Raw genomic sequence first — 25,031 nt, 5'->3', positions numbered from 1 at the left:
TCAGCGCCAGTGCTGAACGTTCTAAGAAACGGGTGGGGCCGCGTCGGCCGTTGGACGTGCGCAGCACTACGGAGGTAGTGCTCGCAACGTCCAATGGCCGACAGCAGCACTAAAGGGGTTAAGGGAGCATTTTGGCAAGATCTTACCATGCTAGTAGACAAGGCCGACTCTGGGTCACGGGAACTGTACCTCAGCGTGTAGGCCACCATAAGAGGGGAGATGACAAACTTGCCTTTCCAAAGTGTGGTCCAGTTACAAGAGGAGAGGGTTGCAAATTAGGGTACATGCACACTGCGATGAGAACGCCGGTCCATGGGGTGAATTGTTTGTGTACTGAAGACTGTCAGGAAAAGCCACCTAGGGCGTCACACTTCAAGGAGGGAAGGTATCCTGCTAAAGGGGGACTCCTACCAGTGCTTAATTTGTAAAGAAATAAGTGCCAGGCATCTAGTCAGGAGGCCTCCCCAGCCTTTGCAGCACCCATTGCCAATGGCAGTACCTACACAACTGTTAACCTTTACACTGCTATAAGTGTGACAATTCAGACTATTCCAGGCCCCCAAACCTTTAAAAGCGGCCTTGGCGGCAGGTATTAGTTGTTTTTAATGTATAATAAATTAATAAAGAATTTCTTTTCTGCTTATCTCTAAATTATATAAACACCACCACCATGTGGCAGCTGTCATAAGTGCTGATGTTGACAATTAAATACAGGTACCGAGCACCGGAAACCACCAGCTCAAATTGAGAGGGGTTGGCCTAACGGCTAAGGCGCTCGACCTCGGACCTGGGGATCTGGGTTCGAGTCTCGGTAACGACGCCAAAAACCTCCTGTGATTCTGGGCAAATCACTTAATCTCCCCGTGCCTAAAATGAAAGTGTGTCCTCATGTAACGTAACTGGTGCTATGTAAAGCGCTCTGATAACTGATTCGGTTCGGTTCTAGTTCGCGCTATATAAAAAAAACAAAAAAAAAACTCTGCAAATTAAGCACTGTCTCTGACCACAGAGCTGTCTCACGGTAAAGAAAGTGATCAGGGCCTCTGTGAGGCATAGATCGGCAGTGGTCGGGGCTCCGTGCGTGACTGTCCTCACTGGGCAGAGAATGTGAAACTGACGCCATGTATGTGCCCTTGAAGTTGACATACGATGCAGAATGCAATGCTGTGCCTGGCTCTCACATGTGACTCTGACCTTGCTGTGATTGCTGTGTGATTCTGGTTACATAGCATCATTGTTACCACCAGAGTAAAATATTGTATTCTCAGACCACATGCATGTCTACAGGCATATCATGCCTATTTCTGAGAGGTCTAAGGCCAGTAGTCGAAGAGAGTGGGATCTGAGGGCCATGACGTGCCCATACTTTTCAAGTTAAGCAAACAAGTTTTCCTAATTCTGAAAATAATACCACACAGGGACAGTTAACCTCATGCATGCTGGTGACGAGCTCAGCTCGTCATGGAGTACAGTTGAGCTCCGCTCATGACGAGCTGAGCTCGTCACGGCCGTTGGAACGTTCGCATGCGGGGGTAATTACCCCGCTGTGCTGAACGTTCTAAAAACGGGTGCGGCCGTGACGAGCTCAGCTCGTGATGAGCACACGAGCACTGTGCCTCATGACGAGCTCAGCTCGTCACCAGCATGGGGGCGCTGCGCGCGGCCCCCCCCCCGCACAGCGGGGGGAAAACACCCCGCAGCGAAGGGGTTCATTAAGAGAGTTGAAATGCTTCAGCTGAAGTGTAAAGCAGGGAGTCTCTTTGCTGTGACCCCGAGGTAGGGGCAGACCGCTAAACAGGCCTTATTGCCAGGGTGTCTGCTTGCCTGAAACAAATGTAAATGTGCACAACTTGTCAATCTCCAAATGTAAGGGGAGCCTGGAAGCTAGTATTGGCTTTAATTGATGGAGTCACGTAAAGCTTTCTAATGACACCGATGTATTCTTTTTGAGTGGAATTTGCAAGGGAGTTACCAGCTGAGCTGTGAAGTCTGTGCTTTTAAAAATCAATTCTAAAAAAAATTGCCCTGCTTACAGTCTGACTGAAATCTATGTTTTGGAAGCGGATGTATGACGTTACAACGCATACTTTTACAACGCCTACCTTTACATCGCAAGTTTTACAACGCACACCATTACAACGCATAATGCTTTTGGACGCTGCATAGTGAATAGTTTAATTTACTATTCCAACTCCAGTCCCCGTGGATAGTAGGGAAGGTGTTGGATAGTACATTAAACCTATTCTCTATCCTAGAGCGCCCCCCAGCGCTATGCGTTGTAATGGTTTGCGTTGTAAAAGTTGCGTTGTAATAGTAGTTCATTGTAAAAGTTTTGTTGTAAAGGCTGTATACCTTTGGAAGCAATTATGCTTAAAACGTTTTTCACATTTTGTAGCAGCTTATCTTATACTGTGTGTAGTGCGGGTTAAATTAATGACTTACATATTCACAGTGCTTTCTCTCACAGACTGCGACCTCGTAACACTAAACATACACAAGTCACTATTCTCCACTGCAGCAACCAGGATTCACTTCTGTGGCTGTCTGGTTACAGACAGAGACCTCTGCAGTGCATTAACTAAAAGAGGTTTCATAATGTACAACAGAGCATTTCCCACTGATTAACCCCTTCACTGCGGCGGCTATTCCGCCGCAGTGCTAAGGGGGCGGGGCGGCCGCGTGGCGGTCGCATGCTTGTGACGGAACCGCTCCGTCACCAGCCGCGGTTGAGCTGTGCTCATGACGGAGCGGTTCCGTCACGGCCCCGCCCGCTCAATGGAACGTCCAGCGCAGGCGCGGAATTTGCGCTGTGCAGGCGCGCCGAGTGGGCCGTGACGGAACCGCTCCGTCATCAGCACAGGGCGACCACAGCTGATGACGGAGTGGTTCCGTCACCAGCAGGGGAGGGGTTAATTTAACTTGCATTTATTTTCCATTTCAAGTGCATTATTGTACATGAAGTTACCTGAAGGGGAGAGACCGAAAAAAGTTAAAGAGTATTTTCATTTTTTAGCCACGCCTTTGACCCCGCCCCTGCTCTAACTCACCCCTCCCCATTACGCACAGCATCACAGTTCCCATACGTTTTCAATGCACTTCGACTGCTGTCTGGGAATGACTGTTCTGTTGCAGACAGTGGTTCATGCTGTACAATGTCATACACCCTCACACATATACATTATGTAGCGCCTGGATACACTCACGGGTGAGTAGCTGCGCTATACAAATCCAGATTGATTGATGCACGCACACCGTACTCTGAATGATGTTCTAGTCATGTATCTCATAGGCATTGGCGTGTGTCACATTTTCCCACAGGTGGCGGAGAGGATGTGGCGCAGCAGCCAGAGCTGCCGACTCAGGCGCTGGGGATCCGTGTTCGAGTCTTGGCGTCAGTGCATCTGGGCAAATGACTTAATCTGCCTGTGCTCATGGACAACGCCTAAATACCTTTATGGGTGATAAGCTGTGCTATATAAATCTACAAGGTGTGGCCTCATAGCACTATCGACAGCCCCCTGACACTCCAACTGCTCCCGGGAATACCATACCAACCCAAAGTCTTGACCCTGCAGCGCTAGTGTGGGGTTCTGGTTCCTCTCCGTACTTGGGTGGGTGTCTCCCGCTGTCGGTGTGTGGTGAAAGAGGTAGGAACGAAGGCCTTCGCTAGTTGCCTCCGCGTCTCTGAGGTGGGTAGACCAGCACACTGCCCGGAAGAGAGGTCTCCTATCTGGATCTTCTTTGGTGTATTTTAGGAGTTGAGCCTGGAGTCTTGTGTTCAGTGTTCATGCATGGCTTGCTGTGGGTCATTGCTGGTGTGCCCTGGTGATGGTCCCCTACAAGGTATAGGATGGTCCTGCTTCGGTGTCGGATATGTGCCCTGTGCCCTCTTCGAACCCTGTACGTCCACCTGAACGATAACCAGCTGGTGACCTACCTGGGCTATGTAAGGTGTGAAAATTAAATACCAGAATTTGTAAAGCGCACAGCTACCTACCTCCGGAGAGGTGTCCCTGCGCTGGGGGCCGTCGGGAAGATTAAGCGAGCTATTGGCCCAGAGTCACATGGTGCTGGGCTAACCTGCCGCCAGCGTCGGGGATCGAACCGTGAACCCCGTGGTCCGGAGTCAGGCACCCTGGCCGCTGTACCACACCGCTTCCACAATCTTGGGTGTTGGACCGCCCTGTGTGAGCTGCGCAAACATCTGACCCTATTATTCTTGCCCTCTGAATTGACCATTGTCTGGTTACCATGAGACAAGATGGTAATGCGTGGAGACCGCGTGGCTGCAGAGGCGGCCGCCCTCTCCCTTGGAAGAGTGAAGCTGAGGGAAGAAAGCAGGCAGTCCAATAGACTGGTTCAAATGAAAGTTTGACAGTGTTTTAGGAACAAGGAAAGATTCGCCCTCAGATATACCTGGTCTTTGGAGAGGTCTGTGTGTGAGATCTGTGGATAAGGTCTGTAGCTCCCTGACCCCTGGCTTGAAGGTACTGAGATTAGGGAACCTGTGCCGACCGCAGGATGACCGGTGGACTTACAGATTGTTGTAAGCAACAAAAATAACACTACTACTGGGACCGGCAGCTGCGATGCTAGCATCTGGGTTAGTAGTGTCAGTAGCTACTACTCCACTCAAAGCTCTGCAACTAATGGCAGTAGAGATACTTCCAGGAATAGTAATAAGTAGTTGTAATGGACCTGTAATAACCATTGTAGTCACACATTCAGGTGTATCACCAGTGCCAAGAGTGGTGCTTTGTGAATTATTACTAGATGTAATGGCCCACATTAGTGGAACCAGTTGTAATTGTAAGAGTTATTGTAGTAGTAGTAATAGTCATACACAGTTTTACGGGTTAGTAATAACCATTGTAGTCATAGATACAGATGCCAGTAGAGGGACTTTGTGCATCAGTACTAGACGTACAGCCCACATTTATGGAACCAGGTGTAATAATAATGCTCATTCTAGTATTAGTAATAACCATTGTAGTTATAGATGTAGATGTGTTGCCTGTGCCAGTAATGGTGCTTTGTGCATTGATACTAGAAGGAATGGCCCACATTAGTGGAACCAGTTGTAATAATAGTCATTCTAGTAGTAGTAATAGTCATAAACAGTTTCACAGATCAGTTATAACCATTGTACTCATAGATGTAGGTGTATCACCAGTATAGTGGTGCCTTATGCATTACTACTAGACGTACAATCGACATTACTGGAACCAGAAGTAGTAATAATAATAGTCATTCTAGTAGTAGTAATAGTCTTAAACAGTTTTACTGGTCAGTAAAAACCATTGTAGTCAAAGCTGCAGAAGTATCGCTAGTGTAATAGTCATTCTAGTAGTAGTACAGTAGTATTAACAGAAGATAAAGTCTCGGAGTAGCAGTACCTTGCTGGTACTATCACGAGTACTTGTACTATGTCTGGTAGTACTAGTAATTTTATTGTGCAGATGAGCACTACAGGCAGCAGCAGGTGTAATGTCTTTACTAGTGACAGTGGGGGAAACATCACTTACAACACAACTTTTACCACGCAATGCTTTTACATCGCAGCTTTTACAACGCAAACCATTACAACGCATTGCGCTGGGGGGCGCTCTAGGATAGGGAATATATTTAATTTACTATCCAACACCTTCCCTACTATCCACGGGGACTGGAGTTGGAATAGTAAATTAAATAATTCACTATCCAGCGCCCCAAAGCACTATGCGTTGTAATGGTATGCGTTGTAAAACTCGCGTTGTAAAAGCATGCGATGTAAAAGCATGCGTTGTAATGTCGTACATCTGACAGTGGTAATAGTAGCAGCTGTAGTGACGGCAGCACCAGTGGTGGCAGAGCCATTCCCTGTTAGTATGTGTATTACATTACATGTATGTTATATCCCCACACCTCATTTATAAGAAGAGAGATGGCATTGAAGTCTATGAAGCAGGGACCCCCCAATGTGAGTGTACTTTACACATGCGATGGGAGTAGCTGAAACTGACGTCAGGGGCGGCTCTAGGCTCATAGTGGCTCTGGGCAGGGAGCGTAGGTAGGGGGCCCCGGAAGAGTCAGTCCAGGCGGGGCGGAGTCCCCCGGAGCTCAGGAAGGGGGTCAGGGTGTTTGGAAGTGGAGGCGCCAAATCCCTGCCAGGGGCCGCCACGCAAATATGTATCCATCCTCAGAGGATTATTATATTAAGGATATATATTGCTATGGTGGCCCCTGGGGTTTGGTGGCCCTGTGCAGGTGCACAGCTTGCACATGCCTAAGTGCGGCCCTGCTGACGTCATGAGTTTGGTAGCAGATGAACTAAGATAGGTCCAGCCAATCGACCTCAGAAATGGTCCTGCTCGAACAGATGTGCCCGGTAATGAGTACATCATAAAAATAATGTGAATTGTATCATTTGTTAATGGAAAGAAGTGCAGTCCGTCTTCGCTGTTAAGTGCAGTTGAAATTTTTGTGAGGACTACAAACATTACCCACCCGAGAAGTACTTCCGTCTGAGTACTGCACCTAGTAACGAGACCATCTGCTTTTGGGCTCTAGTTCTCTGTCTGTCTTCCAGTACCTCCCTATGTTTGCGATTGTCCCTGGCGTACAGTCTTTCTACCACCGCCATGATAGGTGCTTGTTTACATTCCAGCACCTCACCACAGATCCTCTCAGCATAGATATCTCCTCCACAGGGAATGCTCTGGAATATAGATTTAGGGTGACTCTGTTCGTGAAACATGAAAATTGTCGAGTTCAGCTTCTGTAACAATATATTTCTGTGTTATGCAACACTGTTTTAAACATAAAGCCGCATTTTCTAGATACAAGTCTTACAACCACTCTCTGAAGCACGCCACGCCTCCTAGACTCAGGTCTATGATAGGGGTGGGCGGTAAATTCCACTCCTCTCGGGAGTTTGCAGAAATTTGCCCAATCCACGCTCCGCGTGGAGTGCCGAGTTCAGAAAAAACTTCGCCAACCCCTGCGTGGCGAAGTTTTTGTCGTGTGCGGCTCGCCAATGTTAAGTTAGCAAGCAAGAAAAAAACAAGTGCAAGACTGCCTCCCAGCGTGATTTCTCAACGCAAGCGGTAGCGGCTGGTCGCTTCAGCTCGCATTGAGAAAGTTTTCGCTCGTGTTGCAAAAGCAGCCGCTCTAGTCAAAAATCTATTCGAGCAGCAGAAAGAAGCAGCACCCTCTGGCGTGCCACATGATGTCATTCGCACTGCAAGCTCCCGGAGCTAAAAATTCAGCGCGAGTAGCAGGATGGACCAGAATTACTTCGCTCGCGGAACCCCGCGGAATCTCAACAAATTCTAGGTAACTCCACGGATTTCTGCGGCTTAACCTCTTGCATGCTCATTACGAGCTGAGCTCTTCATGAGCCACGGCGCTCCGGTGCTCATGACGAGCTCAGCTCGTCATGAGCATGTGGTGGCCCCCTCCCCCCCCCCACCCCCCCAGCACAGCGGGAAATAACCCCCGCAGCGAAGGGGTTAAAACTCTGTGTTTCGCCCACCTCTAGTCTATGACAGCCCATATACCTAAAGTATTGTAGTGTTCCTCCCAGGACTGTCCCTCAACTGATATGGATTTCACGTGCACACCACAAACTTAACCTCACGGGCGACTACGGGCAGAGCATCATCATGCAGCGCACGCTCCTCTGCGTTAGACTTCATGAGTGCACCAGGGCACCTGACTTATGCGGGTGCAGGGGGCAGAGTGAATGGCAGGCCAGGGGCACACCTCACTGTTGAATTTCTTGGTGTTTACACCCTACCCTCATCTCTTCATACCTATTTCTCTCCCTAGATGCAGACCCTATATGCTTTCGATGAGGAGGACACGGAAGTGAGGAATAAAGTCGTTGAAGACTTGAAAACCGCGTTGCGGACTCAGCCAATGAGGTAAGAGGAGTGCTTCACAGCTGGGGTTCACACTCACACTGACACAAGTGGGCAAGAGAATGAGATGATGAGTGATGCCACCTCATTCCATGGCACCAGGGCAACAGGTTTCCAGGTTTTGGTTTCCAGGTCATGGCCTACACTAATGCATTATGGGAGATGTAGTCTTGGTGGCCTTTCACTAAATTAATTAGCCTAACACATCTGCCTAGTGAAATATTAATTACCAAGGCGAAGCTGTCATGTTACTTTACTTAAGGCAGCTCGAGGCGCCTCTCCGAGCGCTAGGTGGGTTAGCGGACAGGCAACTCCGGCAAGATGGTTTTAGTCTGAAATTAAGCTTTATGACTTCTTGCTATAACTGCTCTCAGTTTTTGCTTTCCCAAAAATTGTCTCTGTCACTGTTCCTGTGACATCCTTCTGACTGTATACAGAATTCACAGTTGTCCTCAAAAGATGATTCGGTGTTGTTGATGGTACAGGTACCCCCTGACGCGATGCTCTTAATATGCTGATAAAATATCATGTGTCCCTGTGCTGTTTCGGGTACTACCCTTTAATGTATCATTGCCCCCCACAGCTCGCAGAGACGTGTGAATGGAGACTTTAGCCTTTAAATCAGGTTCACTTGTTTCAAATTTAAAACATAGCTTTGCAGCACCTCTTTATCTTCAAAGAGACAAGTAAAAGGAGTTTTAACCCGTTGCGTGCTCGTGACGGAACCGCTCCGTCACGAGCCTCGGGTGGGCTGTGCTGGTGACGGAACGGTTCCGTCGCGGCCCGCGCGCCTGCGCTGAGCGTTCTATTATGCGGGCGGGGCCGTGACGGAACCGTTCCGTCACAAGTACAGCCCACCCGAGGCTCGTGACGGAGCGGTTCCGTCACGAGTACGGGAGCGCCGCCTCCCCCCCCCCCCCATAGCACTACAGCAGAATAGCCGCCACAGCTAAGGGGTTAAATAGAACTCCAAAGAAATCAGCACATCAAGGTTCAGTGCCAACTACTACCTGCTAACAAACATTGTCAGTTTCAGGGGAAAACTGCACCAAGGCTTAAATGTAGGAAAAGCCAAACTCATTACGAGTAGGCCATTAATTGAGATGTATATTCCATGCCTGTGTAATAAACACGTTGCACGCCGCCAGCTTATGTGTTATGTATGTGTGCCCAGGAAGTTTGACATGAGCTGCCAGCCACTGGTGCCAGCCTGTTTGCCACTGGAAGCTAGTCATTTTTTTCTCCCTCCAGTATAGAGCCAAGCCATGTCACTTGTAGAGACACCCCGGCTCCCTTCGCTGGCACCGCAGGCCGGCCGGTGATATGGCCCTCGAGAGCTGGCCATCAGGGGCGGCTTTAGGCTCATGGTGGCCCTGGGCAGGGAACGTAGGTGGGGGCCCCGGAAGAGGGGGTCCGGGCGGGGCGGAGCGCGGAGGCCAGTGAAGGGGGGGTGGGGGGAGGGCAGGGTGTTTGGAAGTGGAACAGAGCCGGAGTCCACCAAATCCCTGCCAGGGGCCGCCACGCAGATATGTATCCATCCTCAGAGGATTATTATATTAGGGATATATATTGGAATGGTGGCCCCTGGGTTTTGGTGGCCCTGTGCAGATGAACAGCTTGCACATGCCTAAGGCCGCCACTGCGGCCATGACTGTCCAAAACAGGTCCAGCCTCTGCCTTTAGAGAACTCTAGTTTTTCCCCGGATCTGGGCTACAAACACCGCTGGTTAAAAAACAGCCAAAGGTTCAATTTAGAGAATGATTTTTTAAGTCTGAGCGAGAGAGACCAGTGTGACAAGACGATGCCGTTTGACGGCTGGGGTGTCCTAGACCGCGAGCACTTTTCTATGCGGATTCTTCGTTGCCAGGAGGGAGTATGTATTCGAGGGTCTTTAAATACTGCCTGGCGCCCATATGTGTTTGTTAAATTACTTTGTAAGAACAAAAACATTGGAAAGAAAAATAACTAGAAGGTAAACGTAGCTGTTAGGGATTAGTCTAACAGAATGATGAAGCATAAACTAAGGCGGCCATCTTGCCTTGTGTGATACACAAAGGTGGCTATCTTGCCTTGTGTGATACAGAAAGGCGGCCATCTTTTATTGTGTGATACAGAAAGATGGAAATCTTGTCTTGTGTGATTCACAGTGGCGGCCATCTTACCTTGTGTGATACACAAAGGCGGCCATCTTGCCTTGTGTGATACACAATTTTTGGCCATCTTGCCTTGAGTGATACACAAAGGCGACCATCTTGCCTTGTGTGATACACAAAGGAGGCCATCTTTCCTTGTGTGATACACAAAGGCGACCATCTTGTCTTGTGTGATACACAAAGGCGGCCATCTTCTCTCGTGTGATACACGAATGCGGCCATCTTGTCTTGTGTGATACACAGAGGCGGCCATCTTGTCTTGAGTGATACACAAAGGCGGCTGTCTTGTCTTGTGCGCACTTCAAGCTGAAAGCAGCTTGCTTCCTTTTAAGGGGGGGACATTGAGGGGCACCGGGCCTTACGTAGCCGATAATCCACCACAGTGGCACAAGTCCAGCAGTTTCCCGAGTGCCTCTAATACTGTATGAATTCCTGTGGAATCTCAGACGTGAGAAGTATGTTAATCTGAACAAAATAAGTGCAGTGTTCGCGGCTCCCTCGGGGACTCTGAGCAGTCACAGAAAGAGGGGATTATACCAGGCCTCTGAAGAGAAAACCCAGAGGATTATTGAATTACAGTTTGACATCTATAAATAAAAAGGCTGTATTATTGAGTGCAGGACCCCAACATTAACGCGCTGATAAAGCCTCTATTGAGTGTGGCGGACTGCACATAACCACGCAATAGATCAAAGCGCCGAAACATGTTGGCAAGTCCTTTGAGTGACTTGGGGATGCGTCTTTGGGGCCAAATATTGTGTGTCCCACGGGAACTGGGCATGGAAGGGTAGATGAGGGTAAAAGACCATGGGGCATATGTAGGTAATCTCCATTTTGCGATTCTGAAATAGCGATTTTTAAGGAATCGCTATTTGAGAATCGCAAAATGGAATGTAGGTAATAATCGCAATTTTTTTGCGATTACCTAATATTCCTTAATTGCGATTAGCAAATTGCGAATTGCAATTAAGGAATTAGTGTCCCATTCATTCCTATGGGCCAAGAGGCCCATAGGAATGAAGGGGGATACATTCTCAAATTGCGATTTTCTATGAGAAAATCGCAATTTGAGAATCGCAATTCCAAGGGTGCCAGGGTGTCCAAAGGACACCTGTTGCACCCCTGGAATGTGCCTGTAAGTACATGTGGCGCACAGACATGCCCTAAGGGCATGTCTGTGCGCCACATGGCGCTTTGAATTTAAAAAAAAAATGCATTTTTAAAGGAAATCGCAAAATACCATCTACTTGGAGTAGGTGATATTTTGCGATTCCTTAAGCCTGAATCGCAATTTTTAATTGACTCCTACATAGCATTTAAGGAATCGCAAAATTGCGATTCCTTAAATGCTTGAGCAAAATCAGGAATCGCAATTTTTGCGATTCCTTATTTTGCTAATATGCACCTACATATCAAAACGCCGTTTGCGATTCGCAAACTCCTTTGCGAACCGCAAACGGCTACCTACATATGCCCCCAAGTCATTCTGCAAGATAATATCTTTTCAAAGATATATTTTGTAATCATTAATATATACATGTCAGTTTCTTTTATAATTGTTCACATTATCAATTTCCTTTTTTATTGCACTGAACATATGTAGGCGCCAATGTACGAACAAGCAGTTGACACAGCGAGATTCTGGGGTTTAATGCCCTATTGGGGTAAATTTGAACTAGGATATTCATGGCGCTACTAAATTTACATCCAGCTATTATGCAACCAGCTATACTCACTCGGTGCTGTAGGGGAGGGGAATCACCCTGAACCCTCCAAACGTTGACCGTAGGGTCGTTTCCCAAGCTCACCCACAATCCTTTGCACACGCATGTATCAACATAATATTAACATTTCAGTGGTTGCACAAACAGAAAAAGAGTAGATCGTATTGTTCTGTCTTTGTCTTTCAATTCTCTACGCCCAGCCAACACGTGTTTCGTCAATAGGGGATTACCCCGGGACTTCTTCAGGGCTAAAGAAACAGGATAATATTGATATCAACAACAGATCGTATTTGCATTATTTCAAACATGGCGACGAGACATTTCACCACTGTGTTGTAACCTATTCAGAAGGTGTATACTGACAGAGGAGAAATTACGGCACCCTCCGTATGGTGGAAACCCATGCATTTGGTGTTTTCGTGAGTAGCATGTCAGATCATGTGCTGAGACCTCCCGATTGTCTAGTGCTTGTGATGGCCAATGGAAAAAGTATAGACATGTGTGGTGCCCATTTTCTGAATCTTCTCAAAAGCCTTCATGCTTAAAACCGTGTTCATCTATGGCCAGACATGACCATGTGACATGGCGATAATCCCCACCCCTCACTGTCATTTCTTCAATCCTACCTGTCTGGCTTTCCAATTGCCTTAATTCCTCTCACCTCTAATGGATAGTAAAACAACATCCAAACAGACATCACCAAATGGTCTGCGATGTACCTTGTAAATCACATCTAGTGTTGGAGCGCCCCAACACTACCGTCATGAGACCCTCAATAATGCCTCGCTCAAGTTACCTCTCTGCCGGTTCTACCTCCGACCCGGCTGGTCAAGTATTAATAAGTTCTCCTTCGCGTGAGCCTGTCGCTCCAGTCTTGTCGTCCAGTGTTAACGCCTTTGCCTCGGCCGCGATTTCGCGGTAGTGCGACACTTCGCAAAATGGGCGGGGCCACGTCGGCTGTTGGCCGACGGCAGCACTATCAAGGTAGTGCTCCCGTCGGCCAATGGCCGACGGCAGCACGCAAGGGGTTAATCAGGATCCAAACTCCTTAGTCATCCGACCAACAATGCACCACTCCGTGCCAATTGGTATCACGTGCAGCTATCTTACCTAAGTCAGGATAGTGAAAACTCTGTCTTCCGTTTAGTCTATTGGGAAGCGTTTTTGAGAATCCAATATTCTATGTACTTTCCTGCAAGTCAGGGTAAGTCAACGACAGCATTTTAGTTCACCCGCGTTATTCCGACCAATCCCCTAGCCTCCAACCGGCTGCCGAGGACGCCTTTAGGCAAAAACCTGTTAGCGACTACGCTATCGTATTCAATTTCCCCCACGCCCGTGTAGTAATCTGAAAAACCGGAAGTGGAAGAGAGGCCTTCAGCCCCAGTACATATCTCTTTTATTTCCAAATCAACTAGAGCGCTAACCTGCACAACCGCATGTTAGAGTCTCCAACGCAAACGCTCCCACTGCCTCTCTTCTATGTCCATTACTGCTATGCTAGATCCTGTAGAAACCATTCGTGATTGGTCATGGGTCGCTTTCACCAGGGTTTCAGGACAAGGTATCGAGGGTGCTCCGCTCCAGATGGGTCAACATACTTGGCTCTCCCGCACACAGGTCTTCTTGGCCATGTCCTCAAGATGCCTCCATGATGGTGTGTTTGGAAGAGTTGGGTAAAGCACAGGCCTAGTGGGCGCTTCTAGGCACTTGTTTACAGGTTCATAAAATCTCCTGACGATGAGGTGTTAGTACATTGCAGGTGTCAATAAAGTTTGGTAACGCCATGGATAGGTGTGGAGGTTGCCGTTGTCACTCTCAAGTAAGTTTATTACTTACTGTTTCTGGTCTCGATCTCTGTTGGGTGGCGTCAGCGGGGTTATGGATATCGGATGGTGCGGCGTGAGGTAGAAGTGGACGCTTCACCATCACTGTGGAGAAGTGTGGCTCAACGGTTAGAGCGGCAGACCCTGATGCAGAGGTCTGGCCCGGGACCAGGGTTCAATTCCCGCCTCGGCGGGTCTTGGGTTCAATTTCCTCTGACCTGATAATTCTCGCCTCGGTGCCTATTCCAATCATGGGTCCCACTCTGCAACTCTGGGCAATAGCTTGCTTAATCTCCACAACGGCCCCAACAGCGCTGGGATGCCTGGCTTCACCTTGGGGGGTGCCCAGGAGTGGACATTTCACAGGGAAATAGCCAGGAAGGGTTCCACAGCGGTATGCGTACAGTGCCAGGAAACCCCGGTTGGGGTATAAGTGCGCTATACAAGTACGAATTCATTTCATTGTCCATTGTGGGCACCAAGAATCCATCCTGCTGTAGGCGAAGTCCATGATGGGCCCGCCCCACATCCCCACGCTTAGTACCGCAGTCATGTACCTTTATGCGATACATTGTGCGAAAAGTGTGGCCTTTGAGAGACGCCCTTAAGCACAGTTCTGGGAAGTGACCTCACGACTGTGCATGTTCACACAGGACGCTGTAGCGCCTCACAGCTGTGAATAACTGAGGGTCCCAGAAGATCTGCAAACCCAAAATGTCAACATTCACTGCATTCCAGAATGTACTTCCGGTATCAGCCTTCAGCGAGGAATTTCCATTTTTTACAATTTATTGTCCGAAACATTTGTGGAATTGAAGGGCCACCCACAGAGCGTCACCTCCCTGATGGCCACCCCTGTGTGGGCAGCGGCAGGCTGGCGTGATATTAGCCGCCGTATTTCGTTATAAATCCCCTGAGACCACTCTTGAGGGCCTGTGTACACTGCAGGGTCACCTCCGAGATTGGGGGGCTCGTGCACCCCCACCGCCTTCATCACACGCTTGCTTTGCTGTTCGTGATGTCGTTTCCAATCTGGCCAGTCTCTCAGTGACTGAGGGCTTGATTCACAGAACTAACTTAAGACAAAACCCTAAACTTACGACCATTTCAGTATTCACAGAAGGCACTTACTCATTTCGGTATTCACAGAAGGCACTTACTCATTTCGGTATTCACAGAAGGCACTTACTCATTTCGGTATTCACAGAAGGCACTTACTCGTTTCGGTATTCACAGAAGGCACTTACTCATTTCGGTATTCACAGAAGGCACTTACTCGTTTTGGTATTCACAGAAGGCACTTACTCATTTAGGTATTCACGGAAGGCACTTACTCATTTTGGTATTCACAGAAGGCACCTACTCATTTCGGTATTCACAGAAGGCACTTACTCGTTTTGGTATTCACAGAAGGCAATTACTCATTTAGGTATTCACGGAAGGCACTTACTCATTTTGGTATTCACAGAAGGCACCTACTCATTTCGGTATTCACAGAAGGCACTTACTCGTTTCGGTATTCACAGAAGGCACTTACTCATTTTGGTATTCAGAGAAGGCACTTACTCATTTCGGTATTCACAGAAGGCACTTACTCGTTTCGGTATTCACAGAAGGCACTTACTCATTTTGGTATTCACAGAAGGCACTTACTCATTTTGGTATTCACAGAAGGCACTTACTCGTTTTGGTATTCACAGAAGGCACTTACTCATTTAGGTATTCACGGAAGGCACTTACTCATTTTGGTATTCACAGAAGGCACCTACTCATTTCGGTATTCACAGAAGGCACTTACAGAAGGCACGTACTTATTTTGGTATTCACAGAAGGCACTTACTCATTTTGGTATTCATAGAAGGCACCTACAGAAGGCACTTACTCATTTTGGTATTCACAGAAGGCAATTACAGAAGGCACTTACTCATTTTGGTATTCAGAGAAGGCACTTACTCATTTTGGTATTCACGGAAGGCACTTACTCATTTTGGTATTCACAGAAGGCACTTACTCATTTAGGTATTCACGGAAGGCACTTACTCATTTTGGTATCCACAGAAGGCACCTACTCATTTCGGTATTCACAGAAGGCACTTACAGAAGGCACGTACTTATTTTGGTATTCACAGAAGGCACTTACTCATTTTGGTATTCACAGAAGGCACCTACAGAAGGCACTTACTCATTTTGGTATTCACAGAAGGCAATTACAGAAGGCACTTACTCATTTTGGTATTCAGAGAAGGCACTTACTCATTTTGGTATTCACGGAAGGCACTTACTCATTTTGGTATTCACAGAAGGCACTTACTCATTTTGGTATTCACAGAAGGCACTTACTCATTTTGGTGTTCACAGACGGCACTTACTCATTTCGGTATTCACAGAAGGCACTTACTCATTTTGGTATTCACAGACGGCACTTACTCATTTCGGTATTCACAGAAGGCACTTACTCATTTTGGTATTCACAGAAGGCACGTACTCATTTTGGTATTCACGGAAGGCACTTACTCATTTTGGTATTCACAGAAGGCACTTACTCATTTCGGTATTCACAGAAGGCACTTACTCATTTCGGTATTCACAGAAGGCACTTACTCATTTCGGTATTAACAGACGTTAGGACTCCTAACTTTAGGACTCCTAAATGCATTCTGTGAATACCGAAAGTCTTAAAGTTAGGATTTTTCTCAGTTTAGGAGTAGTAAATTAGGACTCCTAACTTATGTGAATACCAAAATGAGTAAGTGTTGTCTAGGAATACCGAAATGAGTAAGTGCCTTCTGTGAATACCAAAATGAGGAAATGCCTTCTGTGAATACCGAAATGAGTAAGTGCCTTCTGTGAATACCAAAATGAGTAAGTGCCTTCTGTGAATACCGAAATGGTAGTAAATTTAGGATTTTGTCTTAAGTTAGTTCTGTGAATCTGGCCCTGAGATTTGGGGTGGGCATGGAAGTCTGAGGTTCCCCAACAACCCGCCCGTGTGCACCCCACTAAAAAAGGGTCAGGGAGTGTGGTAAATGGGGGTGAGGGGCTGTTGTGAGGGTTCGGAGGCAGCATGCCTCTCAGTGGCCGGGTGGACCACAATCAGAAAAACAACTTTATTAAAGCCCTTTAAATCTGTTCAGCTTTGAGATTTCTTTGTGTTATGAAAACAGCTCGAGGAGCCGTGCCAGTAAGCTGGGCACGTGCCATGGAAACGGTGCCACCTGGAGAACCTTGTATACCTTTTTAATTAAAATCTGGGCTGCAGAATTCAGCAACACATTGAGGCTCCTTAGAATGACGTCTCAAGGTCAGACCGTATGGATGTACGTTGTTACAACGCATGCTTTTACTATGCATGCCTTTACAACGCAGATTTTTCAACGCAAGTCGTTACAACGACTTACGTTGGGGGGCGCTGGATAGTGAATAGTTTAATTTACTATTCCAACTCCAGTCCCCGTGGATAGTAGGGAAGGTGTTGGATAGTAAATTAAACTATTCCCTATCCTAGAGCACCCCCAGCGCAATGCGTTGTAATGACTTGCGTTGAAAAACCTGCGTTGTAAAGTCACTGCGTGGTAAAAGTTGCGTCGTAAAGGATGTTTCCCGACCGTATGCATGCCCCCTCATAGAGGACCAGCCCCTGCCGCCCTCTCATATTGGGGGGCACTCATTGGCTCGAGGTAGTTGGCCAATATTTGTCACATTTTATTTCTGATGCGAACGCCACGTGCGGCCGGTGTTACTGCCAGAGACAGGACAGCTGCCGAGAACATCTGTTTATATCTGTTAAGAAAGGAAATGTTGAATGTTTTATCAGAGGTGTTGATAATATCACCGATAGCAGTCCCCTTGGAAGGCCAGAACGAGGAACACATGGGAGAAACTGGATTTGTACCTTGGGAGTTATTAAATTTATTTATTATTAAATATTAAAATTGTATTATTTTTATAAAATATTAAAATTAAAATAAATACAAAATTAAATCCATCATAAATATTTGTATTGTAAACAATACATCACGTATCGATATGTCTCAAACACAGGCAATGTCTAATTGTGCCTATTTGCTTTATTTTTTTCCCTTCCTCTTTTCTCTTTATATTTATTTTATAATGTTTTCACACCAGATTACCTTGCTTCAATAACATGTTTCTTTTTATTCCATATGGCCTAGTACATATATGATTTACTGACACAACAACCTAAATGTAAATACATATGTGGCCTTGATATCAATATGATTAATGATGCTTGTAGCTCTATTTCGATGAAACAATAAAGTTCTTTCAATTAAAAAAGTAAACGTTGAACGAGCATCTGGACTAGCAGGGCCTCTTGGAGCTATGCCGATGACGTCACTGGACAGGCATGGCTTGCTTTCCATGTATCTGTCCAAAGTTTAAGAACTATTTATTGTATATTTCATAGGCTTCACATAAAACGGTTCGAAAATGCACATTTGCTTGAAAATGTCTTTTATTCATATCATTTGAAGGAAATCTACATTTCTTTCTACAAAAATCACTAGATGTCTATCTGTTACCCCTTCCCCGATTTCACAATATTCAGTCATCCACTTCCGATTCTGTCCCCTCCTTTTTCATAATTTCCTAGAGCCTGTAACACGCTCCTCCTTTTCTCATCCCCCCTTACACAGCACTTTCATCCTTGTTTATTCGCGTAGTCACCATGCCCTTTATTTCTTGTTTACTTTCTATCCCCCACTCTTTACATGTTCCACTCCGGTTTCTTTTACATCCACCCATCTCTCTGTCCCATTCTACACTTTGTCACCAGTTGGAATGCACACTTTATAATACAAAATAAATTTAACCAAATGAAAAAAAAATAAAAAATTTAAACTGTTGTCACAGACTGAGCAGAACCATCCTTTCTTCGCTCCACAAGTGCGATGGTTCCTTGCGGGCAAGGATGTGAATTCTCATTATTAACAAGAAGGAGTCAATCAAGCCAACAACTTAGTTCATTTACAATTTCTAATCCCTCTGAATTAGTACTCGTGTGCCTGACCTCTACTGTTGTTTTCAATCTCTTTTTTGTGCATCTCCCTGTGATTTAGCAACCATGTTTCTGTTTGAGGTGTAAACTAGGCTACGTTGTTACTGTTTTGAATATTGTTTTCTGTCCCCTTTATTGTGTTCTGTCCCCCTTACAGCCTTTGCTGTGGGCTCGTGCTCCCCTTCGTTTCTCCTCAGTTTTTCTCACCGCCGCTGACCGCTCCCCTACCGGCCGCTCCCGCCTCCCAGCTCCTCGTCCCTTTCCTACATTATGGCGTGCCTAACGCAAGCCGGTCTGCGCCCGCTCGCGCCCAGCGGCAGACCCCTGGCCCCCACAAGCACCACGATGACCGACGCCACTACGACGCCAACATCCTCCACAAACTCAGCACCGGACGATCATCCACCTGCTTCCAGGCCACCGTGAAGCTCACCCACGGAACCTTCTCCTGCCGATGCTGCGGCTTCACCGGCCAGCAAACACCTGCACGTCCTGCCCCTCCCACCAGGGTAGGTCGCAGCCATCTCAGATGCATACTACTCAACACACACTCCGTACACAAGCACGACATCGTACTCAGGAACCTACTCGACTCATCCCCGGACGTCGCCTTCCTGATGGAGACCTGGATGAACCCTACTTGCGCCCGAAATTCCCATAGCTATCCCGGACGGCTACAAGATCACCCGCAGGGACCGCACCAACAGACCAGGAGGAGGAATCGCCATCGTCCACAGGAATATCCTCAGAATTTCGACCAGTTTCGAAGACACCCTCAGCTCTGCCGAACACCTGCACTTCCAGATCCACACTTCTCCCAACACCACCCTCAGAGGAACCCTCGTCTACAGATCCCCCGGCCGCTGGCCACTGTTTAGCGACACCATCACCGACGTCGTCAGCACGCACGCCCTTGCATCCACAGACTACATCCTCCTCAGAGACCTGAACTTCCACCTCGAGAATGCCAACGACAGCAACTCCACCACCCTGCTCGCCAACTTCGGACTCAAACAGATCGTCATGACACCCACCCACTCCGCCGGACACACGCTCGGCCCCATCTTCTCCGCCAGCAACCACGTCAACTTCAGCCACACCACCGAACTCCACTGGACCAACCACCGCTGCATCCATTTCTCTTTCGAGAAACGCACCACGCACAACTACACGCTAAGAACCCCGCACCGCAGCTGGAACAAGGTCACCAAAGACCAGCTAATCACCACCCTTGCCACACACCCACTAACTGACCCCACCGACAAAGCCGCCAGCAACTTCAGACACTGTATCGACGACTGCGCCAACACTCTCGCCCCGATCAAGAAACCCTCAAACAGATGCTCTGACAAAAGGGCCATCTGGTTCACCACCAACCTCCAGGCATCCAAGCAGACTTGCCGAAGACTCGAGAAGAAGTGGCGCCATGAACAGACACTGGACAACTATGCAGCCCTTAAGGACACCAGCCAATACTTCCCATACATGCAATGTAATGGCATGCGTTGTAATGGTATGCGTTGTAAAGGTAGTATGCGTTGTAATGGAATGCGTTGTAAAGGTAGTTTTAGACAATTCGTTGTAATGGCATGCGTTGTAATGGAATACGTTGTAAACGTTGTTGCTTTTTGAAAAATGTGTTGTAAAGGCATGCGTTGTAAAAGTATGCATTGTAACGTCATACATCCGGCTACCGCGAGCCCAAAGGTGTCACACTGCTTTACCTCCTCTCTCCAGGCCCCTCATCTAATGCTATGCCTGGCACCAGGGCTGGCATGCTGTTCTAGGTGTTGGTGAAAGGTAGGAGCGCCCTGGCAGTCCCGCTGATGGGTTCTGCTTCCGGTGAGGTACATACTGGCTCTGTGCCGTGGTGCCAGTCCAGCCTTGGAAAGACGCTGTCACCTCTGACCGCCCCCTTTGGGACCATACACCAAAAAAGGCTCCAGAGAGGCACCTCGCCTCTTACAGATGTTGAAATTCGGAGTCTCTGCTTTGGTGTCGCTCATTGCCTTTTGCTGCTGTCTTGTCGGGAGTAAAGGCGATGACGTCACAAGTCTTCCCAAGTGAAGTCCTCTATCTGGGAGGGGTTCGCAGACTCCAATAACATCTGGGCGTACCCCACATCTGTCACCTGAAGAGCGTCAGGCTGTACTGTAAGTGCACTCTCGTTCTTTTCACTCTTCGCTGGTTCTTGGCCTCCTACACTTCCACCCCTCAAGAGAGAAGAGGATGTGGCGTTTACCCCAGAGCTGCTGACTCTGGAGCTCGGAAACCAGGTTGGAATCTCAGCGTCGACTCAACATCCTGTGATTCTGGGCAAATCGGAACGAGTCCTTGTGTAAAGTGCTGCACGTGTAAAGCGCTCCAGTACTTCCGGGTCGAATTCGTGCTATTTAAAACTGCCCAAAAACATAAGAGCTCGTAAAGGAAATGGTCTAAAAGTACAGATGTCTTCTGAGTACATTTCTAACCTCCTAACCGGATTTTTAGAATAAATACCGTACTCTGAGGCCTCTGGTGCCGCCCTGTCTCGTTACAGGTTCCGATGGTTTACGGGAGCCCTCAAGGGATTCAGGCTGCAGGATGTGAATGGGCCCGTCCATGGAGTTTCCACCCCCATGAAGTATTAGTAAATGGTATGGTCTGCCGGAGGGGGAGGACGATCAGTCCATTTACTGCCCCCTCCTGTTGCTGTGGCTCAGGTCTGACTTCAGAAGCGTTGATGAACCTTGACCAGCCAGAGGCAAAGCTTCCATTGAAGTGCAGCAGGTGCAGTGGCACCGAGGCCCACTGAACCCTGATTATTGCGTTATTTTTACAGTTCAAACAACAGCTTGGAGGCCGATTTCCTTCCTTGTACCAGGCCCCATGACACATTAGCTGTGCCACTGTGACCAGTCACCAGCAGCAGACCCGTTGTTTTTGTGTTTTCAGAGCTGCAGGCCACAGTGAGGGGTAAACACAATCTTATGAGCTAGGGTTAGTCACTTTTTAATTACCCCTGAGCCCCTCGTAAGCCAGCTTGAAGTGGAATTTAAAGGCAGTATTTGTGTTCCATGTTGGCACAGGGTTCCTGCCCCTACCTGCCCACTTCCAGTGCATCCTTCTCTGTGTTGAGAGTTGGGCACAGGCCCATTTGCTGAACCTGTTCAGCCTGTAACTCGAGGGGAAGTGCGCCTGTGACTTGGGAAGCGTTCTCCTCAGACCCCTGGTGGCTGTGGACATCCAGGGAACATCCTTTACAACGCAGATGTTACCCCGCGCTACCGTTACAATGCGTCTTTCACAACGCAAGTCGTACCACGACTTGCGCTGGAGGGCGCTCAAGGATAAGGAATAGTAGATTTACTATTCCAACACCTTCCCTATTGTACGTAGGCTGGAGTTGGAATAGTAAATTTAACTATTCCTAAGTCCGCACCCTACCACGTGTTGTACCGTCATACATCCGGACATCCTGACCCCCCCCCCCCCAGCAACACTGCTGCCAGCGAATGGAGGACGCTCAGATATCACAGCTGTAATGTTGTCAGGCTTGTTCATCTTGTTAGTACGCGCTTGTTGTAATGCGTGACACTCTGAGTGACACTTCAGCCCACGTAGTGCAAAGCAGGTGTGCTTATGTAATATGACAGATTTTAAAAGAAGGAGGTTAAATCTAAGGGGTCGGCTTAACTCCATGTAGCGTAATCACATGGAATTATCACAGAATTGTTTGAGATTGAAGCAGTGCTTAATTTGTAAACAAAAAAAAAAGTGCCAGGGCTCTCTTCAGGAGGTCTCTGCAGCTTGCACCATATATTGCCCCTGCCAGAGCTGCCAATGAAAGTAACACAACTGCAGCCATCACACTGCCACACGTGTGACAGACCAGACTATTCCTGGCCCCCAAAGCTATAAGAACTGCTTTAGTTGTGCTCACACCTAAATTAGGCAGGCAGCGCCACCATGTGGCAGACTGATTGATTTATTGATTGATTGTCATTAACGCCTGTGCTGACAAATAAGTGCCGGTGCTGAGCACCGGAAAGCACCGGCTCAAATTAAGTACTGCAACTACTTGGCTGTTGTGAGTACTTCACACATACCATGTAGACCCACATAGGACACCATACCCCACACACTTTTACTTTGCGTGCCATTACTCCGCAGTTTTTACACAGCAAAATCTTTTACAACGCAGGGCTTTACAACGCAATCCATTACAACGCATTCCCCATTACAACGCAATATACTATTCTAACTCCACTGGTGCGTTACTTTGGGGAATGCGTTCTAATGGTTTGCGGTGTAAAGCCCGGTGTTGTAAAAGATTTTGCGGTGTAAAAACTGCGGAGTAATGGCACGCAAAGTAAAAGTGTGTGGGGTAAAGAGTCTTGAAGAAGGGCGGCAGGGTAATGGTATGCGTTGTAACGCAAGCGGGGTAAAGGATGTTTCCCGCCATGGATATCAGTGTGCGCCCTGAGATGGCCACCTGTCCAGGTGTGGGCTTCTCCTTTTAACCCCTTGGCCGCGGCGGTAATTCCGCTGCAGCGCTGGGGGGGATGGCAGGCCGCGTGGCGCTGCCATGCTGGTGATGGAACTACTCCGTCACCAGCCACGGGAGCGCTGTGCTTGTGACGGAGTGGTTCCGTCACGGCCCCGCCCGCCTAATAGAACGCGCCCAACACTTCTCCAACACTTGTGGAGAAGTGTGGCTCACTGGTTAGAAGCGGCAGACCCTGAAGCAGAGGTCGGCCCGGGACCAGGGTTCAATTCCCGACGCGGCAGGGTCTTGGGTCAATGTCCGCGGACTCGATAATTCTCGCCTAGGTGCCTACGCTAACCATGGGACCCACTCTGCAACTCTGGGCAATAGCTTGCTTAATCTCCACAACGGCCCTATCAGCGCCGGGGATGCCTGGCTTCACCTTGGGGGTGCCCAGGAGGGACCATCTCACAGGGAAAGCCAGGACCGGTTCCCCAGCGGTATACAGCGCCGGGACGCCCCAAGATGGGGTAACAGTGCGCTTTACAAGTATACATACATTTACAGGTGCGAAATCAATGCCGCGGCGGACGGGCCGCACAGCCCACCCGTGGCTGGTGACGGAGTGGTTTCGTCACCAGCATCCAAGGGGTTAATAACTGCTGTTTTCTGATAGCTGAGTCCATTCAGCACACACTGCAGCCTCCAGGAAGCCCGGCTCGTCTGGATGAAGGCGCAGGGCACGTGCAGGGCCCCTGACACATGGGGCATCACGTGACTCAAACCCGTGGGAGTGAGTTCAGCCCCCCTGCTCGCTGGGGGATTGCGCACAGCGCACTGAGTTCCCAGAAAGGGCCCTCCGCTGCCTCGCGCGCACAGTTCCAAGAACCTGCGCAACTTTTAATGCCCAACATACGCTTTTGGGTCGCCAGCCCGATTGCGTGTCTTTGCCTCTGTTCTCTCTCTTTGAACCATCACTGATTGCTTTTCGTGGAAACTAAAAGACATTAATTAAAAAACACAAACTGGGTCTTATCTGTGGCTTCAGAAATCCAAGACCTGCCACAGCTCGCCGTTTGTTTGTCTTTTGTAGTCAAGTGTCATCAAAGAACGGTGATGGCTACTGGGGTTTGTCCTTTGCTAATGCATAGGACATCAAGCCGCGCCTTCTACTGACCTCTGGTCCATTATCTAACTGGGCCGACTCCAGAAGGCTTAAATGTACCCACCAGCCCCGCTTGAGGCCCACAAAGAAGGAACTGTGTTATCCCCTTTGGAAAGCCTTCCCCACCTTCTGATGCGGCCCAGGGTAAATGTAAGTTTCATGTCTTTTCCACAGATTCCACGCTGGTATTGCCCCTTGTTCAGCGCCTTGAAACCCTTGTGGTTGATTAGCAGCGCCTTATAAATCCAGTTTGATTGACAGATATACGCCTGCTCTAGAGATGTTGGATGCATTACCAAACCTTTCAGGGACCTAGGGCCATATGTATGAAAGTACCGATTTGCGATTCTGAAATATCGATTTTTAAGAAATCGCTATTTCAGAATTGCAAATAGGGATGTATGTACAAATTCGCTTTTTTTTGCGAATTCGTAGTATTCCTTAATTGCGATTAGCAAATTGCGAATCACAATTAAGGAATACTTTCCCATTCATTTTTATGGGCCAGGATGTTCATAGGAATGAATGGGAAGTTATTCTCAATTTTGCGATTCACAATTTGAAAATAGCAAATTGAGAATAATTTCAAGGGTGCAGGGGTGTCCAATGGACACCCTGTTGCACCCCTGAAATATGCATAGGTGCACACGAGGCACACATACATGCTCTAAAGGCATGTATGTGCGTCACATGGCACTTTGAAAAATGCTGAAATGTGCATTTTTCAAAGAAATCGCAACTTACGAATTTGCGATTCCTTAAGGGCATTTTGCTAA

The 25,031-nt window shown here is 47.9% G+C and overlaps 1 protein-coding gene across 2 annotated transcripts in view; it reads left to right on the top strand.

The window, feature by feature from the left end:
• The window catches only part of DAAM2 (dishevelled associated activator of morphogenesis 2), a 648,121-nt gene that overhangs the window by 343,420 nt on the left and 279,670 nt on the right, over positions 1–25,031 (top strand). For both annotated transcript variants that reach the window (XM_078647328.1, XM_078647329.1), the window contains exon 5: positions 7,810–7,904. In XM_078647328.1, coding sequence (XP_078503454.1) covers positions 7,810–7,904 — 95 coding nt within the window. The remainder of the gene's footprint in view (positions 1–7,809; positions 7,905–25,031) is intronic.

This window comes from Lissotriton helveticus, chromosome 6 (assembly GCF_964261635.1).
Source record: "Lissotriton helveticus chromosome 6, aLisHel1.1, whole genome shotgun sequence".
Classification (NCBI taxonomy): domain Eukaryota; kingdom Metazoa; phylum Chordata; class Amphibia; order Caudata; family Salamandridae; genus Lissotriton; species Lissotriton helveticus.
This window is presented reverse-complemented; position numbering and strand designations above follow the sequence as displayed.